Below are 25,826 nucleotides of genomic sequence, written 5' to 3'. Positions count from 1 at the left end.
CCTGGTTTGTCTTTTTGTGAGTAGTTTTTTTTTGAAAGACAATCTCTTGCAACCCAGGCTGGCTTCTTTATCCTGATCTTCCTGCCTTTGGAGTGCTGAGATTATAGGCATGTGTACCACATCTAGCTGGATAGTTTATTTTACTTTACACAGTGCCTCAGACTTCATCCAAACTATTTTACAACTTTCGAATTCTGCACTTTGTTCATATATTACTTCTTTTTAAAATAATATAAAAAGACATCATCATTCAGATACTGGTTTAACTGAGGTAAAAAATTGATAACTGGCGTTCATTATTCAGTTCAACCAATATTGAATGTCAAGATGTTTGCCAAAATAGCTTTATGTCAGAATACTATTTGAATCCTGATTTCATTATGTATTTCTCCTTGTGTCCTCAGCTTCTCAACCCCACTCAATAGTTTTTCCTCTGGGCTTATCCAGCGTTGGCACTGTCCTCAATATCTACCTCTTTCTCCCCACACAATCTTGTACCCAAAGTCATTGCTTCATATTTGATGATTTCTCCTCAATCTATGACCTGGAAAAAGTGGCTTTTCAATGCTACTCTGAGAACCCTCTGCCAGGCCTCTTTGCAGTATTCACTATTTCCTGTGAATTGTTTATGGTAAGTTTGGGCTTTTGTTACTTTTTAATTTTTTTCCTCCTTTTATGTAGTTCCCTTTGGCTTCAAATTGTGGTCTTCTGCCTCAGCCTTCTGAGTGCTAGGATTCCTAGGCATGTAGCACCTAACCTGGCTGTGGTAGGATTTTTGAGTGGGTGTGGGAACAAAGGAGAGGGTTGAAATGATTGAGGTTTATTAGAGGGCTATGCGTCTTTAGAATGGAGGGGTTCATGAAGGCTGTAAGGGGAAAGTACGTGACGGTTTCAGAAATGTCATTTGGAGAGAATGGTTTGCAAAACTAGCTACAACTCTGAACTGTGGTTGATGTCTACAATTCCAGTGCTTAGGAGCTCAGGAGACTGAGGCAAGGAGATCATGTGGTACAGCCTGGTCTGTGCTCGCGCCCTCCCTCCCTCTCTCTTTTCTGTCTGTCTCTGTCACACACACACACACACACACACACAGTCACGTACTGACTCTAGTACATATACATCTCATTGTCTTTGTATGTTTGTATTCTAAGAATATGGAAAAAAGATTGCCATTAAAAAATACCCAGAAAAATCATCTTTTTTGGCAGGGGAGGGGTTCAAGACAGGGTTTCTCTGTGTACCCTGGCTGTCCTGGAACTCACTCTGTAGACCAGGCTGGCCTCAAACTCAGATCTGTCTCTGCCTCCCAAGTGCTGGGATTAAAGTCGTGTTCCATCATCACCTGGCTGGGTCACCTTTCTTAACATTGGGATGGAATTAACTTCTGGTTATTTTTCTATATATATCTATATCTATCTATCTATATGGATAGACTGATTTTAAAGCTTAGTTGATTACTTTTTCTAAAGTTCGTTTTTCTCCTCTGGGTTGTTGCTAAGTGAAGAAATCCAAGGCACTATGGCACTATAAAGGAGGGGCAGGAGAATTAAGGAGTTCAGTATCAGACATAAGAGTGGAGCAAATATCAGGAAAAAAGGAGGAAAGTCATTGGTTAGGTATTCCAAAGAGGAGGTGTTCAGCTGAGTAAGACAAAGGCTTTAGATGTGAAACGAAGGCATTACTATTTGATTTACAATATTATGTCCAGCAATAGTATTAAAACAAAGGCTGGATTTAATCCTCTGACTTTTCTTGTTTCTTTTCTTGTTCCTGTGACAAAATATCCTGACAAAAGTGACTTAACGCTATACCTGTGCCCTTCCCCCATAAATGAATAGTAAATAGGAAAGAAAAGAAACCAGAAAACTAGCTGGGCATAGTAGCCTTCTGTAATGCCAGCACTTGGAAGAGTAAGAGAAGAAGAGCCTCTCAAACTAGAGACTGTCTCAAAGAAGAAGTCAGGTGTTGTGGTAAACAGCTGTGAGGGTGAGGCAGGAGCATCACCACACATTTGAAGCCAGCGGTGTTTATAGTGAGTTCCCATTGGGCCAGAGCTACAGAGCAAGACCCTGTCTCACAAAGAAACAAACCCCAGAAAACTAGCTCAGTGGTCCAGTGTGCTGTCTAGCCAATGCAAAGCCCTCAGTCCTGTCCTCAACACTAAAAGAAAAAGAAACTAGAAAACTGTTAGACACTGTGTAAGAAAGCAGTTTGTTGCTTATGGGTAATAATAGATCACAGTGGCCAGTGATCTCTGAGAGAAAGGAGACAAACCTGCACTGTCTGGTTACCTCAGTTCATATAGAAGTTTGCAGGCTGCAGAATAGAGAGTAAGGAGCCCAAATAAAATTTGGTGGCCTTTTTTTGTATTTGTTTTGTTTTGTTTTGTTTTTCGAGACAGGGTTTCTTTCCCGGCTGTCCTGGAACTTACTCTATAGACCAGTCTGGCTTCAAACTCAGAGATCTCTGCCTGTCTCTTGCCTCCTGTGCCCTGGGATTAAAGGCATGCGCCACCATGGCCACCAAGTTTGGAGGTCTTACCTTGGTTGAGAAGCTAGATATAAAAGCTGGGTAGAGGGCTGGAGAGATGGCTCAGAGGTTACATGCTCTTGCAAAGGTCCTGAGTTCAATTCCCAGCAACCACACGGTGGCTCACAACCATCTGTAATGGGGTCAGGTGCCCTCCACTGGCCTGCAGGCATACACACAGACAGAATTTTGTATACATAATAAATAAATAAATAAATAAATAAATAAATATTTTTTTTAAAAAAGTTGGGTAGAGTAGGAAAGGAGGAAGAAAGTTTGGAGGTAGATTACATAGGGAGAAAAGATAAAGTAAATTGTAGACAGGCAGAGAGTCTCTGTTGGTCTGGTGAGCATTGATCTGCACTTAGGTGAGAGGGGGCTACTCTGCTCGAGGAAAGCCCTAGGCACAATGATCCATGACCTCACACTGTGCCAGGCATAGTCTGTTCCTCCTTGCCAGAGTATTTGCAGGCCATCAAAGGGTAGGGCCCTGGAAATAAGGCTATAATATCTGCTCTAATTAAAGGCTCTGTTGCACTACCCTCTCACTGAAGAAGCAATTTTGGATGGTGATTCCAAGAAACTTAATGCTGTGCCAAAACAAAACCTAAGGCAAAAGAGAAATTGGTGTTTAAGCATTCAAAATTACGAAGCATGGAAAGAACCAGGAAATATGCCTTAAAATCAGGAGGAAAATCAGTTTCATATATGACACATTGGGATTAAGAAAGACATTGAAGTAAATGTTTTTTTGTTTGTTTGTTTGAGAAGGTAAAAGAAATAGATAACACAAAGGAGATAAACACACACATTCTGTTCACACACAACATATAGAGGTGGAGAAGAAAAGCGCACACAGATAAGGTACTTATAACTCCGTGAACTTGAAGATGAAATAATTTAGCAGAAATGAAAAATAAAAAATGGAAATATTAGTAAGTCATCAGTCACTGGACCAGGGTCAACAGAATCAGTCTAACGTGTTTGGAGCCCCAGAAAGAACAAGAGGGGAAGATGTAAAACATTTTTAAGCGATGCCAAGAAAATTACAAATAAACAGATTCCAATAAGCTCAACAGGTTACTCCACCAAGATGAGGGCGCAGGTACTCCACCTTGCTTTTGCAGTCTCTCACTGTTGTAGAATATTATTGTTAAGATGTGTTACATTTGGTTATGCTATGGAAGATTTAATGATGCAAAGATGTGTTGCAAGGTGGACAGCTTCTGAGGAGTAAAATGTGAGGTTGACCTCAAGATTTGAAGTTGATCACAAACATGTGTGCACCCTTCAACATGAACTCGCAATACCCACATACATATACTAATTTCCAATCCATTGTGGATGGATTGATATGTTTTTAAAATATATCACTAAAGCAAATCAGACATGCAAAATACAAACTCAAATAGTTTAGTTAACTGACAATCACATTTCAATACTTAAATAGGACAGGATAAAGAATTGTAAAAACTGGACAAGAATCAGATGCAAAGTTATTTTGTAGTTGTAATAATAAAAAACTACAGTGAGCAGTACTTTTTACCAGCAAATACTATTTCATCAACTGTTAAAAGCTTTTTAAAAATATTTTATTTTTTCCGGGAGGTGGTGGTGCATGCCTTTAATCCCAACACTCGGGAGGCAGAGGCAGGCAAGTCTCCGTGAGTTTGAGGCCAGCCTATTCTACCAGAGCTAGTTCCAGGACAGGCACCAAAAACTACAGAGAAACCCTGTCTTGAAAATCCAAAAAAGGGGGCTGGAGAGGTGGCCCAGCGGTTAAGAGCACTGGCTGTTCTCCCAGAGGTCCTGAGTTCAATTCCCAGCAACTGTCTGTAATGAGATCTGGTGCCCTCTTCAGGCCTGCAGGCAGAATATACATAATAATGAATAAAATCTTTTTTTTTTTTAAAAAAAAGAAAATCCAAAAAAAAATTATTTTTGAGAGTATAATTACATCATTTCCCCTTCCCCAAGCTCCCCTGTAGTCATCCCTGCAATAGTTAAAGTTTGTATCTGGCAGGTGAGAGTGCCTCTGGTTGGTTATCTCCGAGCAGTACCACTCTTGAATGACAGCTAATCCCCAAAAGTACAAAACCACTGTTACCCACATTCTGTTTATAGGATTAGAAGACAAGACTGTGAGTAGTTTGGTCCTATTCAGAGTATTCATTCTGAATTTTATACAAAGTGAAGTAATATATAACCTTCAGTGCATCTTCATCTTTGAACAGTAGCCAATTCATGGATTATTTTGTAATTAAAATAACTTTACATGAAAGGATTAGATTCAGTCCTGCTACATTTTCTTTAAGTAGATCTCATTTGGTTGGAAAGTCAAGTTTGAATTTTTTGTTAAGTTTATACGGTCATGATAATCAGTGAAAAGCATTTTTCAAAGCTGATTTTTCTCCCCCTTGAAGTTCCTAACTTTTGTTTTCACTATTTAAAAACTTTTTTTTCTTACATTTTTATTTTATAATTGGGGGTCAGGAGGTGCCGCGTGCCATGGCATTCATGTGGAGGTCAGAAGACACTGTCTAGAGTCAGTTCTCTTCCATCACTTGCGTTCTGGGAATCAAACTCAAGTTGTCTGGATGGCTGGCAGTTGCCTTTACTTGTACTGTTCAGGATTCTCTAGATTAAATGGATTCTTTTGGATTATATGGGATGAATATATATTACATACATATGTATGTATCAAAGAATTTAAGTCAGCTTGCATTAAAACATTGTGTTGGATCACACCCAGAGACTGAGAACCTGTTAGTTTTTTTTTTTTTTTTTTTTTTTTTTTTTTTAAAGTTTGTTTTGTTGAGACCAGATCTCTACACATCCCTGGCTGTCCTGGAACTCATTGTTCCAGGCTGACCTCCAACTCATGGAGATCCATCTGCCTCTGCCTCCTGATTGCTGGCCTTAAGGGCATGGACCACCATACCAGGCTTGTTCTTTTTGGTTTTTTGTTTTGTTTTGTTTTTTTTTTTTTTTGAAGTTGAGTGAATGACTCAGCACCCAGAGCAGTCCCAAGGTAGATCCATCAGATTGACAACCCAGTGGTTGCCTAGTCCACAAGGCTAGGTGCCTGAGGTGTTAAGAGTTTGGTGCAGGAAATCTGAAAGGTTCCTGGAGAGCCACTGGTCATGAGGGAAGCACGGAAATACTGGTTCTGATATCAGTGAAGGAATCAGCAGTAGCAATAGGGCAGATCAGCTCCTTGGCAAGACAGAAGGCAAAGCCAGCAAAAGGTGAACAGTTGGCCTTCAGCCACACCTTTTCGATCTGCACTGCTATCAGGACAGTTCTCAGGAGAGGCTTTCTACTCAGGTCGTTCTGATTTCTGGCAAGTTGACATTAAAACCAGCCACAATACTTGCTGAGCCCTCTCGAAGGCCGCTTGTTTTCATTTCACTCTTTAAACTTGTCTGCTTCTGACAGAGTATTATGATCTCACCATGAGATGGTGGTGGTGATAGTACACACCTTTAATCCCAGCACTAGGGAGGCAGAGATGGGCAGATCTCTGAATTCGAGGCCAGCCCTCTCTATAGAGTGAGTTCAGGGCAGCCAAGGCAAGAAGAGAAACCCTGTCTCGAAACTACCCGCCCCCCTCAAGCTCAAAACGTAATTCTTTTAAAGAGTATTAGATAAAGAAAGCTAGGACTAGAACTGAGAAATAGAACACTCTGGATTCTGTCCTCGGCCCCTCCATTAAAAAAGTGGGAAGGGTGGTGCTGGAGAGATGGCTCAGTGGTTAATAGTACTGAATGCTCTTCCAGAGGACCTGAGTTCAATTCCTAATACCAAGCACATGCTGGTTAACTCCAGTTCTAGGGAATAAAATGCCCTCTTCTGGCCTCCATAGGTACTGCGTGCATGTGGTGCATAAATCAAAATCTTCATACACATAAATAAAAATAACAGAATCTTAAAAGGATTAAAAATAAATAAATGTTGCTTGCTTGGCTAGAACTAACTTTTTAAAAATTCAGCCTCAATGCCAGCCTTGACTGTTCTTCTGGCACAATCCTACAGTATTTTTTGAGAAGATCCCTTCATTGGCCTGAATCGACCAAGAAGGCTAGGTCAACCAGCTGACAAATCCCAGGAAACCTCTTGTGCTTCCCAGTGCTGGGATTGCTTGTCCGACTCACCATTCCTGGCTCTTTGAACCACATCAGGTCCTCATGCTTGTTTAGCAAGCACTTTACCAGTTGAGCTATTCTCCCCTCCTCAGCACACACACACACACACACACACACACACACACACACTCTTTAGTTTTGTTGCCTCATCAGACAGCACACTGTGTTTTCAGTCTTTCGCCATCAGTCTTGGCACTGAGGCTGAATTTTTGTGAGGATCACACTTCTTGGTCTTCATCTGCTAAGATGCTTCTTCCAGCTTACATTGGTTTGCTGGTGCAATATGCCAGTGCTTGTTTGTCCATATGTAGAGATTTTATTTTCTCTAGTTTAACTAGTGTTAAATTATAAATTAAGATGGGCATAATGTCACGTGCCTGTAATTCCACACTTGCGGTTGAGTCAAGAAGGATTGCCATTAATTTGAAGTCAGCAATATAAGTACCAATATAACAAACTAGCCAAGGCTACATAGTAAGACCCTGTTTTTAAAAAGAAAAAAGAACCAAGTGGTGGTGGTGTGTGCCTTTAATCCTAGCACTCAGGAGGCAGAGGCAGGTGGATCTCTGTGACTTGGAGGTCAGCTTAGTCTACAGAGCAAGTTCCAGGACAGATTCCAAAGCTACACAGGAAAATCCTGTCTTGAAAAACAAAACAAAAAAGCAAAGCAGTATATACATATGCTAAAAACCACAAATCTGCTAGATGTGGTAGTGTATTCCGTTAATCATAGGCAGAGGTGTGTTGACAGAGGTTTCTGTCCTGCCTGATCCTGCATCTGTTCAGCCCCAAAGAAACACACAGACGTCTACATTATAAACTGGTTGGCCTATTAGCTCAGGCTTCTTATTAACCAATTCTTACGTCTTAAATTAGCCCATAATTCTTGTCTGTGTTAGCCACGCGGCTTGGTACCTTTATCAGAGAGGCCTTCTCACTTTATCAGTGAGACACTTCCTCTATGACTGGGTGACAGACTACTGACCTCTCCTCTTCCCAGAATTCTCCTGCTTTAGTCGCTCCGCCTACAGAGGCAGGCAGAACTCTTGAGTCTGAAACCATTCTAGTCTACATAAAGAGTTTGTGACCAGCAAGAGCTACATAATGAGCCCGTCTCAAAAACCAAACAAAAAGTACATGGTAGCCGGGCGGTGGTGGCACACGCCTTTAATCCCAGCACTCGGGAGGCAGAGGCAGGCGGATCTCTGTGAGGTCGAGACCAGCCTGGTCTACAGAGCTAGTTTCAGGACAGGCTCCAAAGCCACAGAGAAACCCTGTCTCGAAAAACCAAAAAAAAAAAAAAAAAAAAAAAAAGTACATGGTGAGGTCTTGTACTTCCAGTTTGTTCTATCTCCTATATATTTTACATCAAGAATTCCAGTAGAGCTGGGGAGATCGCTCATTGAACAGAGGGCTTGCTATGCAAGTGTGAGGAACCAAGTTCAGATCCTTAGCACCTAACACCTACACAAAATGTTAGAGGTCAGGGAAGCAGTCCCTTGTGGCTCAGCAAATCTGGATTTGGTGAGGGACCTTGTCTCAAAAGACAAAATGGTGGGGCATGGTGGTGTAAGCCTATGCCAATAATCTGCCTCCAAACCTTCTAGAGGAAACTGTTGTTGGCTTGTCTCCCTGTAGCACTATAATTTTGCTTTTTTATGACTAAAAACATGGAATCAAACCTTATATACTACACAGCACTCATCTTAGACCTTGTGCTCTGCTTCACTTCTGGAGTGTTGGGGTTATAGGCTTGCTTCACGATGCCTAGCTGGCAGACTACCTGAAAAGGAAATATTAAAGCTAGGTGAGGTACCGTGCTGGTTGTCCTAGTACTTGAGTGGCAGAGGTAGGAGATTGCTATTAATTCAAAGCTATCCTGATTGAGTTGATGCTAACTGGGTGACAGCATGACCTTGAAGGTCAAAGCCTTCTCTCTCCATTAATTATTAATATTAATCTTCTTTAAAGTGCAACATAAGAATATATAGCTATAGGTGTTTTGGCAACATTCCTTTAGTAAATGAAGTATTCATACGAATGTTCCCTTTAGTAGTTGTTAAGACATAATACCAGTATTAGACTTCAAGGAAGCAGTTTAAAAGACAGTGCAGCTGAGTAGTGGTGGTTTATGCCTTTAATTCCTATCCTCAGAAGGCATAGGTAGGTAAATCTCCTGAGTTTGAGGTGAGCCTGGTGTACAGAGTGAGTTCCAGGACAGCCAGGGCTAGAGAAACCCTCGAATTAAAAAAACGGTGTTGTCCAAAGACAGCTTTCTGGTGGTTATGGTTGATGGTGGCTATGGTTGATTTAAGAGTAAAACTCAAGCAGGAATGGTGACTCACACCTGTAATCATGCTTAGGAGGCTGAGGCAGAAAGATTGTCACATGTTTAAGGCCAGTCTGAGCTACATCGTTCTAGGCCAGTATAGGCTACAGAATAAGAGACCTCACATCAAAACTTTAAAGAAAAAAGAGGTAAAGTTCATAGAAATGAGTGGTTGGAATGCCCTCAGATGAGTGAGTCCACAGACTGTGAGTCTGTGTATCCAGTACATGTGGAGGCAGGAGGTCAATGCTGAATGACTTCTTAATTTCCCTCTTCCTTATTAATTTTTTAGTTTTTTATTTGTGGTGTGTGTGTGTGTGTGTGTGTGTGTGTGTGTGTGTGTGTGTATACCACTGAAATATTTGGGGGTCAGGGGACAACTTGAGGTAACCAGTTCTCCATCCACCATGTATGTGAATCCTGAAGATTGAACTCGGGTTGTCAGGCTTGGCAGCAAGGGTCTTTACCCACTGAACCATCTGCATATTCCCACCTTATTTTTTGAAACAGTCTCTCACTGGTCAGGGACATACTGATTTAGCTAGGCTGACCCGTAGCAAGTCCCAGGTATTCACTTGCCTGTGCCCCACCCCCTAGCTGGGATTACAGGTGCTATCGCACCTAGCATTTTACAGAAGTTCTGGAGCTTGAACTTGGATCTCCTTACTTACATTGCAAACACTTTACAAAATCAGCCATCTCTCCTCATCCCCTCAGCCAGGTTTTGATGAGAAATCACAGTCTCCATTTCAAGGTATATAGGAAGTGCATTTAACTTTCAGGGACAATTAAAGGGAAAGCCACCAGATCTGAAGTTACTTGAGGAAACCCAGTGTGTTAATGTTGTCTGGGTGTTGTTTTACTGAAATATGGCATCTGAGAATATTTGAAGGCAAAGGATTGACAACTGAAACAAGATCAGTTGGTGTTTATGTAAACAGAAACATAAATCACCAAAGTCCTTAGCCACATGTTCACCCTTGCCTTCTCTGATGCCTTTAACCATTTATCAAAGGTTATTGTTGATGTCATAAGTCTCCTGACTCTAAAATTCCACTCATATCCTGACTACCACCAAATTTATCTCTAGCTTGCGCTGCAAGTTGATACATCTAGTTGCTTATCTGTCACCTCTACATAGATGCATAAAGGCGATATAAACCTGTGTCCAAAGCTGAGTTTCTATCATATCTTTCCTAGCTCAGAAAACAACTTCAAAGCCCAGCTACTCAAGTCAAAGTCCTCATTGTTGCATCATTTCTTTGTACTGTTCCATCTGGGAGCAAGTTCTGGGACCTGCACCTTCCAGATACCAGCACCTGGCTAACACTGAGGCTAGAATGCTTTTTATATTTATTTGTTTTTATTAGCACTATTATTGGTTTTTTGAGACAGGATTTCTCTGTGTAATAGTCCCGGCAGTCCTGGAACTCACTTATGTAGACCAGACTGACCTGGAACTCACAGAGATGCACCTGCCTCTGCCTTTTGAATGCTAGGATTAAATACATACACTGCTATTTGGTTCTTATTTTTATTTTATCTAAAAATTTTATTTTATGTATTTGTGTGTATGGTGTTTTGCCTACCTGTATGTCTGTGAACCACATGCATGCCTGGTGTATGAAGACACCAGAAGAAGGGAGTTGAGTCAGAATCCCTGGGACTGGAGCCACAGACATTTGTCAGCTACTGTGTTTCCCAAAATGAGGTCCTCTGGAAGAACAGCTAGTGTTTCTCCAGCCCCTAGCTTATTTTTATTTTAAAGTGTGTGTGTGTGTGTTCATTTATGTTTGTTCAGTGCCCAGGGAGGCCAGAGAGTATGTAATAAGATCCCCTGGAGCTGTAGTTACAAACAGTTGTGAGCTACCTGACAATGGGGTCTGGGAACTGAACACAGGTTCTTTTCAAGAACAGTGGGTACTCTTAACTGCCGAGTCATTTTGCAGTCCCCTAGAATTATTATTATTTTATTATTTTGGACACAGAGTATCACTTTGTAGCCCAGGCTGGCCTTAACTTCTTATTCTCTTCCTGCCCCAGCTTCCCAAGTCCTGAGATTATAGAGGTATACAACCATACCATTTCAAAATGATTTTTTTGTAAGGGTGGTGCCTCTTGCATTTAATTGCCGCACTAAGAAGACAGAAGCAAATCTCTGAGTTCCAGGCCAGTCAGGGCTACACAGTTTAAAAAAAAAAAGTTTTTAATTCTTTTATTTTCTTTGTATGTTCCACCAATACTGACTCTTTGGCTGTTCAAACAAGATTACTTATGGGTGTGTGTATGCATGTTAACGGCATATCAGAGGACAACTTGTAGGGGTTGCTTCTTTTCATCATAGTAGGTCCTGAGAATTGAACTCAGGTTATCAGGCTTGGTGACAAAGGCCTGTCACCATTGAGCAATGCCCCCCCCCCTTTAAATTTATTATTTAATAATTTAAAAAAAATTATTGTTATTGTATACAGTTGTGCGTGCATGATGTGGACAGGAATGGTGGTGGATGGCCATGGCACACACGTGGAGTGGATTCTCTCCTTCCACTTTTTTTTTTTTTTTCTCTCCTTCCACTTTTATGTGAGTTCTGGGGTTGAGCTCACTATCCACAGCTTGCAAGTAAACATCGATGTGCAAGCCTGGAGCCACTCTGAGAATTAACTACAGTTGCTACAGCTGGCTCAAATGGGAGCTCCATTTCTAGTTGGTTATTTCTGTTGTTGTTTTGACACAGGGTCTCATTTTGTAACCCAGGCTGAACTAGGGACTCACTGTGTAGCTCAGGTTAGCATCACACTCATGATGATCCTTCTACTTCAACCTTCAGCATGCTGGAATTACAGACATGCACCCCAGCCTCAGCTCCTTGAATGTAGTCTTAGCCCCACTGCCAGCCCACTGAAGCAAAATCTGCATTTTGTTGACAAGTCTTCACTAGGTCACTTCATTTTACCAGGTGCTGCCCTGGAACGTCCCACCCCCATTCTTCTGTGTGTCTGAGTAGCCTTGTTCAATCCTGAATGTTATGTACTAGGTAATGATTTTTTTATTTTTATTTTTGCCATAACTAGAATGTAAATTCCATGAGGGTAGTGCTGTCTGTAGGGTGCTGTACCTCAGTGTCTGTACTCTTCAATAAGTATTTGATGAATGAAGAGAATACATGTAAGTAATAGAACTGATACTCTATTTGTTTGAAATATGGAAGTCTATTTAATAAAAATTTTCTGTAGCTCTCAGTTCCAAGATTGGAGTGATTTTTTTCAACATCAGTGTGGAGGGGTTTTGTTCACTTGCTTTGGCATGAAGTCCTTTAAACCAGCGTGACTTGATCTTTCATTCTTATTTTCAGACGTTTATCTTTATAGCAAAGTTGAAGTGATATTCCAGTGTATCTTACTAAACTCTACGGTTATTTCCTTTTTGAATTTAGGAAGCACTGTCATTCTGAGTTAAAGCAGAAGTCTCTTAAGGTTTTTAATCCAGTTACTGTTGGTCTGTTTGTATTATCTTATTAAATCATGATTTTAATAATGCATTTTTTTTAAAGAAGGAGGATTCTAGTATGGGTAATAGAGGTGGGAAAGATAATAAAGGGGTGGACAGAATGAAATCTATACATGTATGGAACTGTCAAAGAACAAACTCAATAAAAGTTATTTTAAAAGACTCTGAATATGTGAAGTCACAAATTTTAAAGTTAAACTTTAATGAAAACAGATAGTGGAATGTGAGGTATCAGATTTTTACTTGGGAAGCAGGATTTTAGAAGAGACCAGTGTTTCTGGTATTTCTCTGCATTCAACGATCTGTCCTGAGGTATCTGTTTCTCATGTTTACCTCGGTGAAGTTTCCAGTAAGCAGCTTCTCGGTCTGTTGATTTTGAGTACAGCTTTGGAAGGGACCACATCAGTGGTTTTCAGCGGGGGCACTTAGCAGTGGCTGAAGCTTCGGTTGGAGGTCACAGCTGAGAGTGGGAAGTGGAATGGGTGGAGGACAGGGACCTTGCTAAACAGTGTAGTGCAAGAACAGCCCACACTTTTAAGAATTCCCTAGTTGGAAAGGTCTGAGAGGGTGATGTGAATTGAGAGAGCTTTCCCTTGAGTACGGTCAGGGGGTCTTAGGTGGAGATACAGAGCTTTTTAAGGGAAGTTTTATTAAACCATCAGTTTAAATCAGACACAATACAGGAGTTAGTGATTGGCCTTCCTCTGTGCATAAATCATTCTTGGAACAAAAGATATTTAAGTGTTTTGTGAACATAGTTTATTTTGGAATTGGATAACATTCTCAAATAATTTTACATTTTAAAAATTAGGGAATCTCAAATATAGGGTTACTGGTTTTCCTTATTTTACAGATGGGGTCGAGGATTTGGTCTTTTGGGTTCCATTTTTGGAAAAGATGGTGTATTAAACCAGCCAAACAGTGTCTTTGGACTTATATTTTATATACTACAGTTATTACTTGGTAAGTATTTATACAGAGATACAGAAATAAGCTTGTTATACCCATTCAATGCTTGTGTCTTCACCCTAAAGTATATCATCGTAGTATAAAGCACATGCTGATGATAGAGAACCACTTTGGTGCAGCATATTTTTGTGAAAATGTGATTCACTGCTTTTTATGATTTATTGACCTTGATGTCAGTGGACCTTTAGTCGTGACTCGCAGTGTGTCCTGATGTCCAAAAATCCAGCCCCATTTGTGGAAATTATTACTCTAGTCTTCTTGTAAGCTCTTTTTAAAAATGACATTATAGACTTGAGCTATTTTAAAATACCACATATTAAGTAAACAGCAGTAAGCTGCTATAATTTTCATCGCATTTTTGTATCTACTGTTTCTGTATCTAGTGGGTCTTTGGTTTGCCCCCTGTGGTGCTGGGATCAAACCCAGAATTGTATAATTGTGTTACATCTTCAGACCTGCCTTTTGCTTTAAAAAAAAAAAAAAAAAGAAGTCTTATGCTCTCTTATTTTCAATATCAATGTCCTAAGTGTCTGTGAACTTCTCAGTTTCACATTTTTACTAAATAATGCCACAGGGATCTGTTTTCTTTAAAGCACCTCCCTCCTTGAGTTATTTCCCTGAAATAAATTTCCAGGTATGAGGTTAATGAGTCAAAAAAAGATTTTTTAAAATGAATTTTATCAGTTATTGCCAAATTGCTGTCGTCCCACCCCCACCCCACTCCTGTCATCTGGTCTCCATCTAATCTTCATTTTTTTCCCCCTAATCTTCATTTGAAAGGTTGTTTCCTTGTCAGATTTTCTAGTTATCAAGTATCAGTAGCCATTTTTGTAATTTGACTGTATTTTAATGTCCTCTTGCTGCCCACTAAGCTTATTTGTGATAATCTTCTTATCCTTTGAAATATTGGTTTTGTGGTTTCACTTTGGGTCTAGTGCTACCATTTGTGCTTTGCAATTCAACTGTTTAATATTCTGTTCCATTGTTTGTCAGCTCTTCTGCGCAGTGATTGGTTGTCTGCAGTTGGCTTGTATGATTCACATTTGGAATATGATTTTTTTCTAAAAAGTTTTATCAAGTTTATCCAATTCTGAATGCACATATTTATCCTGCAGAAATAGGAATGATAATGCAATTTAAAATAGCAAAGCTATCACTGGGAACTCAGCAGTAAGTAACGGCTGAATTAATAGGGCATATCCATATTAGAAAGTTCTGTGTAGTCATTAAAGCAAAAGTGAGTGTGAAAAGATTAAGATGCTGTCCCGAAAAAAACAAGCAAAATGGGGTTTAAAGAATAGGGTAATCATGTTTGTGCATGTAAAAGCATAGTGAGGGATTCTGTGGTTGGAAGGGAGAAGTTTCATCTCAAATTTATTGGTTCTGAGGGATTTCTAAAGTATAATCCCAAATCAAGGAACAACTCCTTTCCCCTTATAGGAAGGTGCTTAGGGAAAACAATCATCCATGCTTCTGTGGGAAATCGAGGCAAGACAGGTTTCCATTTATAACAGTAATGTGTTGGTTCCATTTCATGATGCATAGTTCCATCGTACGCATTATTCCACTCACGGTTCCTGACTTTCTAGTCTCCACGTGCTTCTGTAGTGTCAGTTCTTGTGAATCATCTTACACATCCCTGGTGGACTATGTGACTGTCATCATTTAAAATTAACTTTTTCAATAGTGCTATGTGGTGAAAAGTAATCCCACCTCAATTCCACCTCACTTTATTGCCCTCACCCCCCACCAGTTTATGGTTCTGGATTGTTTTTGCATATTTAAAAGATACAAACACATGGTCTTAATTTCTTTCTTTTCAAAACATAAAAAACAAATGCTGTGTTTCCTGTCCTACAGCTTACTTTCTTTTCTCCCCCTTTGATTCTTCTTTTTTGCTTGACTGATCTATGATCTATCTTATCGTGTGTGTGTGTGTGTGTGTGTGTGTGTGTGTGTGTGTGTGTGTGTAGTTTGTTTGTTTTGTTTTTTAAGTCCGGGTTTCTCTATGTTACAGCCCTGGCCTTCCTGGAATTCTCTTTGTAGTGCAGGCTGGTCTCAAACTCACTGCCTCAGCTGGAATTAAAGGCATGTACCACCACCGCCCGGCTCTTTTTCCATATTTTTATGTGGATACATTGTTTTTTTTTACAGCTATATAATATTCAATTGTTAGAGTTATGGCATATTATAAAGTTCTCAGTTTTTCCTCAAATAACAAGTGCCTGCATATGCCGCAGTTAAAGAGTAACAGTACTTAGAGGGCACTCTGAGCACCTTTTTGTAGCTCAAATAGTCAAGCTCTAGCTGAGCTCACTTAATTCTCACAACAGATTTAGGAGGTAACTGTTGAAGTATGAGCAGAGAAAAATGCAGTACTTTACGTATCATTTTATTTTTTGTTTGTTTGCTTGCAGTGCTGGTATTAAACCCATAGCCTTGTGCATCTAGATGATAAGAGATCTACTACTGATCTTCATATCTAGCCCACCAGTATCATTTCTTGAAATATTTATTTGTGTACAAATAAATAGATGAGGCTAGAACTCATGGCTGTGGCTGTCCTTAGATTCACAGAAGACCACCTTCCTGTCTTCCCTTCCTGAGTGCTGGGATTATAGAGTGGATCGCCATGCCTGGCTCTTGCATCATTTTAAAACTTTAACAAAGTTGTCAACACTATTAGGCTTCGACTTTTAGCATAGGTGATTTAGCTCAGGTGGGGGCAGTGCAATTTGAGAAAGTTGAACATAGTCTAGGCTTTGTTGGCACACTAGCTATAAGCTCTGCCTTTTTTGACCTTGAAAAGTAATGTGTATAGCCATGGTGTCACTGGCATAGTCTTTGTGTCTCTGATATTAGGCAGTTACAGAACAGTACAGTACATGTGAAGGGAGTCAAGACTCCAAACACACTTTTGTCTTGATTCCTGGCTTCAAATACCCCCCTCTTGGGACAGGCCTCCAGTCTTTAGTTTTTCTGCCTCAGCCCCAGAGTGCTGGATTGCAGACATATGCTACCACCCCTGGCTCAAACTGCCTTTTTTCCTGATTGTTTTGATGCACGTGTGGCTTACTGGCCTGCTAGTTACCCTTATTTACCAGCTAACTATCCTAAAGTGTTTCAAAGCTTTATGTTTTGTTTTTTCCTCTTCAGCCAGTGTTCGCAAGGGTATCACCAGGTCTGGGTCTTTGGTAAATTCTCCCCAGATAGGGAACCTACAGTGAACATCAGAGGGGAGGATCTTACCCAATAGGTATGGCTTCAAAGGAAAGCTGCCGCCCTCATTCCTGTGCTCTTTAGGAGACTGTCAACATCTTTGCCTAAAGTGATTGCAAGCTTGCATAGTTCATGTGCACACTTCTTGTGAAATAGTAACAGATCAGATACCTGGCAGCTCTGAAGCAGTCCTTTCAGTAAAATTCAGCCTGCTTAATGTTAAAACAGACAGGTGGTTTTTGCATTCTGTTTTCAGAGTCAAGAAGGTAAGGTCAGTATTGATACACTACTGCTTTTAGCCACAGCTTGTTACTTATCAGTTAAGAAGCTTCTGTCCAGGCCAGGCCCTGATCTAGCCATGTCTCTCTCTTGCAGGCATGACGGCCAGCGCAGTTGCAGCTCTTGTTCTCATGACCTCCTCCATCGTGTCCGTGGTGGGGTCTTTGTACCTGGCCTACATTCTGTACTTTGTGCTGAAGGAGTTTTGCATCATCTGCGTCATCACATATGTGCTGAACTTCATTCTCCTCATCATCAATTACAAACGACTAGTTTACTTGAATGAGGCTTGGAAGCGACAGCTGCAGCCTAAGGAAGACTGACGGCTGGCAAATTCCCACTCGACTGTCTCAAACACTTCTTTCATTAAGTTTATTTTGCAAGTTTTTTTTTAAAATTCACAACAGACACTTTCCCTGAGAATCTTAAACTGATTTTTTAAAATACTGTAAATTAGAAGGGGCCCTAGCTATTTTCTGTTTCAATCTTCATTTTAAATCCGGATACAAAAAAGGATACACCGAGCCAATCAAAGACAAGCTTTAACTTTACCTTGAAGATGTTTCTGAGATAATAAAATGTAGCCCTTGCCCCTGGTCCTTAACCGTAAAGTGAGCAGCCATTGCTAGTAATTCTTTAATGTGTAAAAATTCAATTTCAGGTATAAGAAATGTGATCATGAACATGAAAATATTTTAGAATAGATACTGTATTAAATATTGCCATGTTTACAATATGTAATATGTTTTTAGCTGATGGATTTAAACCTGTAGATTCAATTAGAGTCCATTCATGTGATATTTGTAAATAAAGGTAGAAACATTGGATCCACCCCTGCAGAACTTACTGTACAGTTTAGTTGAAGTGTAGCAATGAGGAATTGTCAGCTCATCATGACTGATACATAGTGGAGAGATAGTAGACACCAACAGAACGTCTTGGGAATGTGCTGACAGCCCTGGTGCGGGATTGACAACAGAAACAGTAGGGTGCTTGATTCCCTTCCATCTCCTACTCTGAGAGGAAGAAGTTAAATTTGAACATCCAAGTCAAGTTTGATTAGTAATAAAACTGGATGGATCCTAACTGTTTAGCATGTCATGTGACCAGACCTTTAATTCCAAGGCTCTTGGGACACTGATGGTAGGAAATGGAGAAAAACTGAAACCACTATGGCATTTTTGGGCAAAGCTTCTTAAACAGTAGCTGACCTTTCAATACAGATGTGTTCCTTTGAAACTGGTGCCAGTCAGCTCAACAGTATTAGCACAAGCCAAGTGCTCCAAGGTTGGTCCATAGTGTTTCCTTTCTCATTTCTTCTTGCACTAAGGATTGTCAGTAAGTGTTTCAGAATCACATATTGAATTTGTAAACCTTAGGGCTGACACGAGGACCAGTTTGCTGACTCAGAAGAAACACAACACATAGAAAGACCTGGAAGTGAGACCTGGAGCCTTTGTCCCACTCCAGTAGTCCACCCTGGAGGACATGGTGACTGTGTTTCTCTGGTTAGCATCTTACAGGAGATGTTAAAAGTGCCTTCTGTCTTAAATCTCAAACCAAATCATTCTGTGTGTTGGACTGGGGCAGAAGTATCCCTCCTTTCATTCCTTACCATGAAACAGAGAACTTGCATTCTACCAGAAGGGGCTGTGCTGCCATTTTATTCCTTGGGTTGAGAAGTAGTGGAAGTGTTTTTGTTTATGATTTGGTTAATCATTATGTTAAAAATAGGCAACTAGATGGCAAATTTGGAGACCTTTTATTTGCCTTCTTTTTGGAGGGAGGGAACAGGCTTTGCTTTGTAAAGAATGGTAAGCAGTCGCTGAGTGGTTTACGACCTTCAATCACAACTGATGCACTGTAGGAGTTCTGGCCCAGGGCAGGTATAAAACATGAATTGTAATGCCCTTTTAGTAGGTTCTAACCAGTTTCTTAAGACAGCTTAATTCTGATTTCATCAAAGGTTGTGTTTCCCCACGAATGTGAACATTTCCATGACTGTCTAACTATGTACGCATTGTTGTCTTCTGAAGTAGTTAAAGAACTTCTAGAAAGTACTGACTGGTATTTATGGAGGACCAAGTCCTCATGGGAGAACTGTACAGTGAGATCATCTCGTACCCCTTTGTCCAGCTCTCCCAAGGCAGTGGAAATGGCTAATAGCCAAGATTTCTGCTACTTAGATATCAAGGCTGTGCTAAACAAGTCCCTTGGGTCCCAATTCCAAATTATCTTTTCTATCTTTTACCACTCAGCAGAGTGGTGTTAAAGCTTGTCTTGACATTACAGGTGTCTTCAATGCTTACTCAAGAAAAGGTGAGAGTATCCCATCCACCACATCCGTCATGGTTTCCCTTTGCTTTCCTCAGTCTTGGGAGTACCACCATTATAGATTGTATGAATTTTTTGTTTGTTTATTACATTCCTGTGCCCTAACAGAATGAATACCCTTTTCTCAGTGAGAGTTAACAGGTGCTGTCTGAAGTAAGAATGCCGAACTGTGTGCTCACACTTGACTTTGGGCCCTCATTTGGGAGGTAGAAGCAGGAGGGTCAGGAGTTCAAGGTCATCCTTGACTACTTAGAAAATTAGAGACCAGCCTTAGCTATAGCAGCTCCATCCTTAAAGTAAAAGAAAGAAAAAAAAAGAAAGAAAGAAAAGAGAAGCATTTGCTAAAGTATAATATATGTTCTCAGTAAGCAACCCTATTGTGTTTTATTTGGTAGTTTTGCCCTGAGGAAATTCAGGTTCCTCTCTGTACCTTCTATTACACCTAGTAGAATGGGGGAGAAAAATACTGTGCTATAAAACTGCTAATATTATTATGACTGTTTCAGACTGAATATTTAAACACTGAAGAAACTGGGTTTGGCTCGGCATAGTGACACACACCTTGAATCCCAGCATTTGAGAGTCAGGGACAGGTGGATCTCTGAGTTGGAGGCCAGCCCGGTCTAGATAACGAGGGTTATATAGTGAAAAAAGCAGACCCACAAAATAATAATAAACACTGAAGCAGAACTAACAATAAATGCGGAAGGGAAGACTAGGAGGACAATGACTCATACAGTAATTCTGTGAAGCCTTTTACTCCATAGTGATAGTATTTGTAGGAATATGAGAAGTTCCAACTAGGCATGCTCCAGGACTGTGGCTGTCCCTTCCCCACAGCTGGTTTCTATCAGGAGGATAAACTGGAACAACTCAGGTCTAACAAGTTGCACTCGCTGCATTCCAGAAATTACTTTTGCTTCATATATGTAGCCTCTCCTTCGACTCTTTTGTTATTGTTGTTCTTTTGTATATTTTTAAAGACACATGATCACTGTAGCCTAGGCTGTCATAGAACTCAGTATGTAGCTCAGGCTGGCTTCAAAGTTGGCATTCCTCCTTAGCCTCCCAAGTGCTAGAATGAGTGGTTCAAATTTATTATATGTAAGAATGTTGAAAGACATAGACTTTTTTCATATAAAGAGATAAAGCCCACTTGTCATTCTTGCAGAGGACTTGGGTTCAGCTCCTATCACCCACATGTCAGCTTAACAACAGTCTGTAACTCCAGTTCAGGGGATCCGATGCCCTCTTCTGGCTTCCAAGGGCACTGCATGCATATGGTGCATAGACATTAATGCAGGCAAAACACCCATACATACAGAAAAGTATTTCATTTGGTACAAGATATCCTTTACCTATGAGATAAGATAGAGGACAATGAGATTAATATTGTTGCTTTTTTTGTTTGTTTTTATTTATAATTATTTTCAAAAGACTACAGTGAAAGTGTAGCCGGGCATGGTAGCACATACCTATAATCCCGGCACTTGGGAGGTAGAGACAGGAGGACCAGAAGTTCAAGGGCAACCTTGGCTTATATGAGACTTGTCTCAAAAGCAAAAATTAAAAACACTGCTCAGCAATTACTTCCTAAGCTATAGTTGGCACCATCAGTTGATTCTGATGAATACTGACAGGTGGTGGCTTTACCTTAAAAGTCAGGAAAATGTCAGCAAAGCTCCTCACTGTCATTTCCAGGAACTATTTGGGGATATGGATTTTACCCACCCCTGTGTTTTCCTCCAGCATACATCAGTGAACCTGCCCCTCTACACCTTTTAGCATTTGAGGCAGCACATTTATGAATTCGAATTTGTGAGTACAACCCTACAATCAAAGGGCAGAGTAGGATTCCAGGCACTTGATCAAGCATCCCTTGCCCCCTTCTGAAACTAATTGGCCCAGAAGAGATGAACTGTTATGAAGCTGTATTGAGCATGGCCTAAATAATAGGTGTATATGACCTGTAGAGTGTGTCCATCTAAAATATTACTCATGCTTTGAAAGCTCCTGAGGAAACACTCATGTAAAAAGTTCACTGGGAAGATACCCTCTCTAATATAGATAGAAATATTCTTTATCAGAGATTTAGGATACCATTTTGCTAACTGGTAAATAAAAACATGTAAATATGTAAGAATGTTTATTTGTTGCACATAACTTTTTTGGTATAAAATAAATGTAGACGTTACCTGTGGACATTGTGCTGCCGTTCTTACTTCGTTGTGGAGCCTCAAAACGAAGCTGGATGAAATGAAGTCTCGAGTCAGGAAGAACGTGTGGATCCTGGTACTGTAACCCTGCCCCTACACATACTAACTTGAAGCCTTTTCTCTTAAATCCCGGGTAACTTATAGGTGATGCAGATTTCTTAGGGATTATGTTCTTGGATTCCTGTGGGTTTATTACATATGTGATTGTTAAGAATCCATGATAGGGCCGGGTGCTTTGGGATCTTAGTCTTTAATCACAGCAGAGGCAAACATAATTCTGTGAGTTTGAGGCCAGCCTGGTTTACATAATACATTTCTAGGACAGCCAGAGTTACTTGGTGAGACCCTGTCTTTAAAAAAAAAAATCAATGATAGGGGCTAGAGAGATGGCTCAGTAGTTAAGAGAGCACTTGCTGCTGTTGCAGAGGACCTAGGTTCAGTTCCCATTGCTGACATGGTGTCTCACAACTACCTGTAAGTACAGCTCCAGAGGTAAATAATCCATGACAGGGCTGGGGACATAGCTCAACAGAAAAGCATTTGTTTACTGGGCTGTAAGCTTAATTCCATCAGCGAAAAAAAAAAAAAAGGGCAAAAAGCTAGATATTGGTGGCACGTGCCTGTCATCCCAGGACCTGGGAGGTATAAATTTGAGCATCAGGAGTTTGAGGGCATCTTCAACTACATACTGAGTTGGAGGCCAGCCTAGGCTCTGTAGGATGCTGCCTCAAAAAACGACTGACAAAGAATGGCTCAGGGGTTAAGAGCACTGGTTGCTCTTCAAGAGGACCTAGGTTTGACTCCTAGCACCTGCATGGGAGATCACAACCATCTGTAATTCCAGTTCCCAGGGATCTGATGATCTCAAGAACCAAGTGTGCAAATATGTGTGTACAGTGGTCTACAGACATACATTCAGGCAAAATACTCATACAGATAAAAGGGAGGAGGTCCTTGTGGTGGTGTTGACAATAGATGTTATGTAGACTGTTTTAGGATGTCTTTCCATAGCTTTCTTTGAATTTTCCATCCCTATAGTCTGTTGTTGATTGTTTTACTTTTTAATCTTTGGGCTTTTGGGGGGCCTACCACCCAGCTCCCAAATAAATCATACACAGAGGCTTATTCTTACTTATAAATAAATGTCCGACCTTAGCTTGGCTTGTTGCTTGACAGCTTTTCTCATCTTAAATTATCCTGACTACCTTTTACCTCTGGACTTTTACCATTTCTTCTGTTTATCTTTCACTTTTACTCCGTGGCTGACTGGGTAGCTGGGTGGCTGGCCCCTGATGTCCTCCTCTCCTCTTCTCGCTCCCTCTTCTCCCAGAGTTCTCCTCATATTTATCCTCTCTGCCTGCCAGCCCTGCCTATTTCTCTCTCCTGCCTCACTATTCAGCTTCTTCAGGTGTTTTAGACAGGGACACTAACACAGCTTCACAGAGTTCAACAATTGCAACATAAAAGTAACACATCTTAAAATAATATTCTACAGCAGTCCTCTAAAGAGGTAACATCTAGAAACAGAGAGTCCATTTGAAATCTAAGCCATCCTTCACTGACTAAACCGTGTTTTATGTGAAACCTTAGGAGCTGGGTCTAGGGTGTAGTTGTGTTGATAGCTTGCATGGGTGGATGTGTACAGACCAGGTTTGGTATAAACTGGGAGTGATAATGAGTACCATAGTCCTAACACTTGTGAAGTGGAGGCAAGAGGACCAAAGCATTCAAGGTTGGACCAGTAACAGGTTCAGTGAGCTATGGCAGTTGCTTTATCCTGACAGCCCAAGTTTTGTCCTCAGGACCCACATGGTTGAAGAAGAGCACCCATTACCACACATTGTCCTCTGACACCACACATGGACTCTGTTCTGCAGTACAATAAGAGACTAATAATAATTTTAAAAGTTCAAGATCTTCCCATGTTAAACATTAATTTAAAGAGATTAGCCCAACCAGGTGTAGTGGTGCACACCTTTAATCCCAGGAAAGGCAGGCAGATCTCTGAGTTTGAGACCAGGCCTGGTCTATATAGTGAGTTCCAGAACAGCAAGAGAGAACCTGTCTCAAAAAACAACAAAAAAAGAAAGACTGGTCTGGAATACACGAGATCCTGTCTCAAAAAACAAAAAAGACCATTTTAGGACTCAAACCATAATTTATCTCTAATTTGTAAAATGTTTACATGTCTGTTCCATTTACATATTGTCAACTAAGAAGCTTTATTTAAATTTATATTAAACTAGGGGCTGGCTGGAGAGACAGTTAAGAGCATTGGCTGTTCTTCCAAAGGACTGGGGTTCAAGTCTCAGCATCCATATGGTGGTTTACAACTCCAGTTCCAGGGGATCTGACATATTCTGGCCTCCGTCGGCACCAAGCCAGGCATACACATGGTACCCAAACACTCATACACAGAAAATAAACAATAAGTTAATAAAATATTAATAAAGATTTATATTAAGCTAAAACAAAAAAACTTGATTATTTTGAAAATTTTAAGAGGTCCGTGGTGACATGAAATACAGCTCTCCTAGAATCCCTTCCCACTTGAACTAACAACAGTCTGAGTTTTAAATGATCTCAGATAGTAGGAGGAAGCTCTTTTCATGGGTCTAGGAAAGGAAGACTGGAAAGGGGTGTGTAGAGAGGCACGCAGCTGACGCTGAGAAAAGAGTCCAGCCGTCTTCCACCGGACTGGCAAGCTCGGGAGCCCTTTTCAGGACACCCATCCTCATGCCGGTGTGGGCCTTGGGAAGATACTGTGCTGTGTATACCCTTGCCTCAGTGGAGCCTCTGGACCAGGGAAAGACTTAGCAAGATAATAGGTCATCACTCTGGATGTACCAGCCACAGAACACTCACTTATATAGGCCCTGTTTAAAGAGCCAGGCCCTCGCCAGTGGCCTTCTACACAGATCTACCCTGTCAAGTTTGAATTATAAAGAAGCCCATGGAGACAGTAAAGTACTTGTGGTACATGCATAAGAACCCTGGTATCAGCCCTCAGAACTCATACCTTAGAGCTGGGCTGGGACTGATGGCATATGCTTAGAATTTCAACACTGGGGAAACAGGCTAAACTGAGTGAATTCTTCCCTAGTCTGAGACCCTGTCTCAGGTGGATAGCACCTGAGATTGTTTTCTGGCCTCCACAAGCATGCGTATATACCCAAAGACTAGGCTGGCATTGCGATCACAATTCAGAGACTTGTATTTGAGTCACTTGTCCTCTCAGTCATGGAAAGTGGTCTGTCAGTTGCTGCACTATGTAGGGACTTCTCTATGTATGTGAATACCCATGGAACTGTGACTAATCAGTGGGGTGTTTGTTCTGAGACAAGTCTGCCTGCCTTTGCCTCCCATGTGCCACTCCACCCAGCTCCTTTGTGGAGTTTAATGAGTGGAGTCTTTGGTTTTTTCAGACAGCTCTGGTTGTCCTGGGACTCTCTTTGTTGATCAGGCTGGCCTCAAACTCAAAGAGATCCTCCTGCCTCCACATCCCAAGTGCTGGGAGGAATTAAAGGTATATGCCACCACCACCGAGCTGAGTCTTTGACTCTTACTGGGTCAAGACTAGACAGTTTTGATGTCCAAGCATGGGAGTTGGGACAGGGAATAGTTTGTCACCTGTAGCACTTGGAAACCAAAATTAGCCAGGTGGGTGGTGGTGTACACCTTTAATCCCAACATTTAGGAGGCAGAGGCAGATGGCTATTTTGAGGCCAGCCTAGTCTGCAGAGTGAGTTCCAGGACAGCCAGGGCTACACAGAGAAACCCTGTCTTGAAAAACTAATAATAAATAAATATATATTTTATTTTACATGTCTGGCTCTTTTCCCACATGTATGTCTGTACACCACACGTATGTGATACCTGCAGAGGCCAAAAGAGGGCTTTTATATCACCTAGGAAATGGAGGGTTTGTTTTTGTTGTTGTTTTGAAACAGGGTTTCTCTGTGTATCCGCTCTGACTGTCCTGGAACTCGCTCTGTAGACCAGGCTGGCCTCAAACTTACAGAGATCCTCTTGCCTCTGCCTCCTGAGTGCTGGGATTAAAGGCGTGTGCCACCACTGGAATGGAGTTTGTAATCGCAGTTGTCCACCAAGTGCTAGGACTTGAACTTGGAATCTCTGAAAGAACAGCCCACACTGTTAACCTCTGAGCCACTTCTCTAGCCCCTTACCTTATCTCTTAAGGATGTGTGAGTGCCCAAAACCTGATGTAGAAATGAGCTCAAACAGTTCTCAGCACGCACTTACTGAGCTCAAGCACAGATATTCATATGCAAGTCATTA

General features: G+C 41.0%; 1 protein-coding gene across 2 annotated transcripts in view; it reads left to right on the top strand.

Moving 5' to 3' along the window:
* The window catches only part of Vkorc1l1 (vitamin K epoxide reductase complex subunit 1 like 1), a 43,688-nt gene extending 22,175 nt beyond the window's left edge, over positions 1–21,513 (top strand). The window contains exons 2-3 of one of the 2 annotated variants that reach the window (XM_041648357.1): positions 13,364–13,473; positions 17,074–21,513. In XM_041648357.1, the coding sequence (XP_041504291.1) occupies positions 13,364–13,473; positions 17,074–17,300 (337 nt within the window). In that variant the 3' untranslated portion in view covers positions 17,301–21,513. The remainder of the gene's footprint in view (positions 1–13,363; positions 13,474–17,073) is intronic. The other variant, XM_041648359.1, reaches the window with a different exon arrangement.
* Positions 21,514–25,826: the final 4,313 nt, after the last annotated feature.

Source organism: Microtus oregoni, unplaced genomic scaffold, assembly GCF_018167655.1.
Source record: "Microtus oregoni isolate MIOR12 unplaced genomic scaffold, Mior012 000003F_ref0000135, whole genome shotgun sequence".
NCBI lineage: Eukaryota > Metazoa > Chordata > Mammalia > Rodentia > Cricetidae > Microtus > Microtus oregoni.
This window is presented reverse-complemented; position numbering and strand designations above follow the sequence as displayed.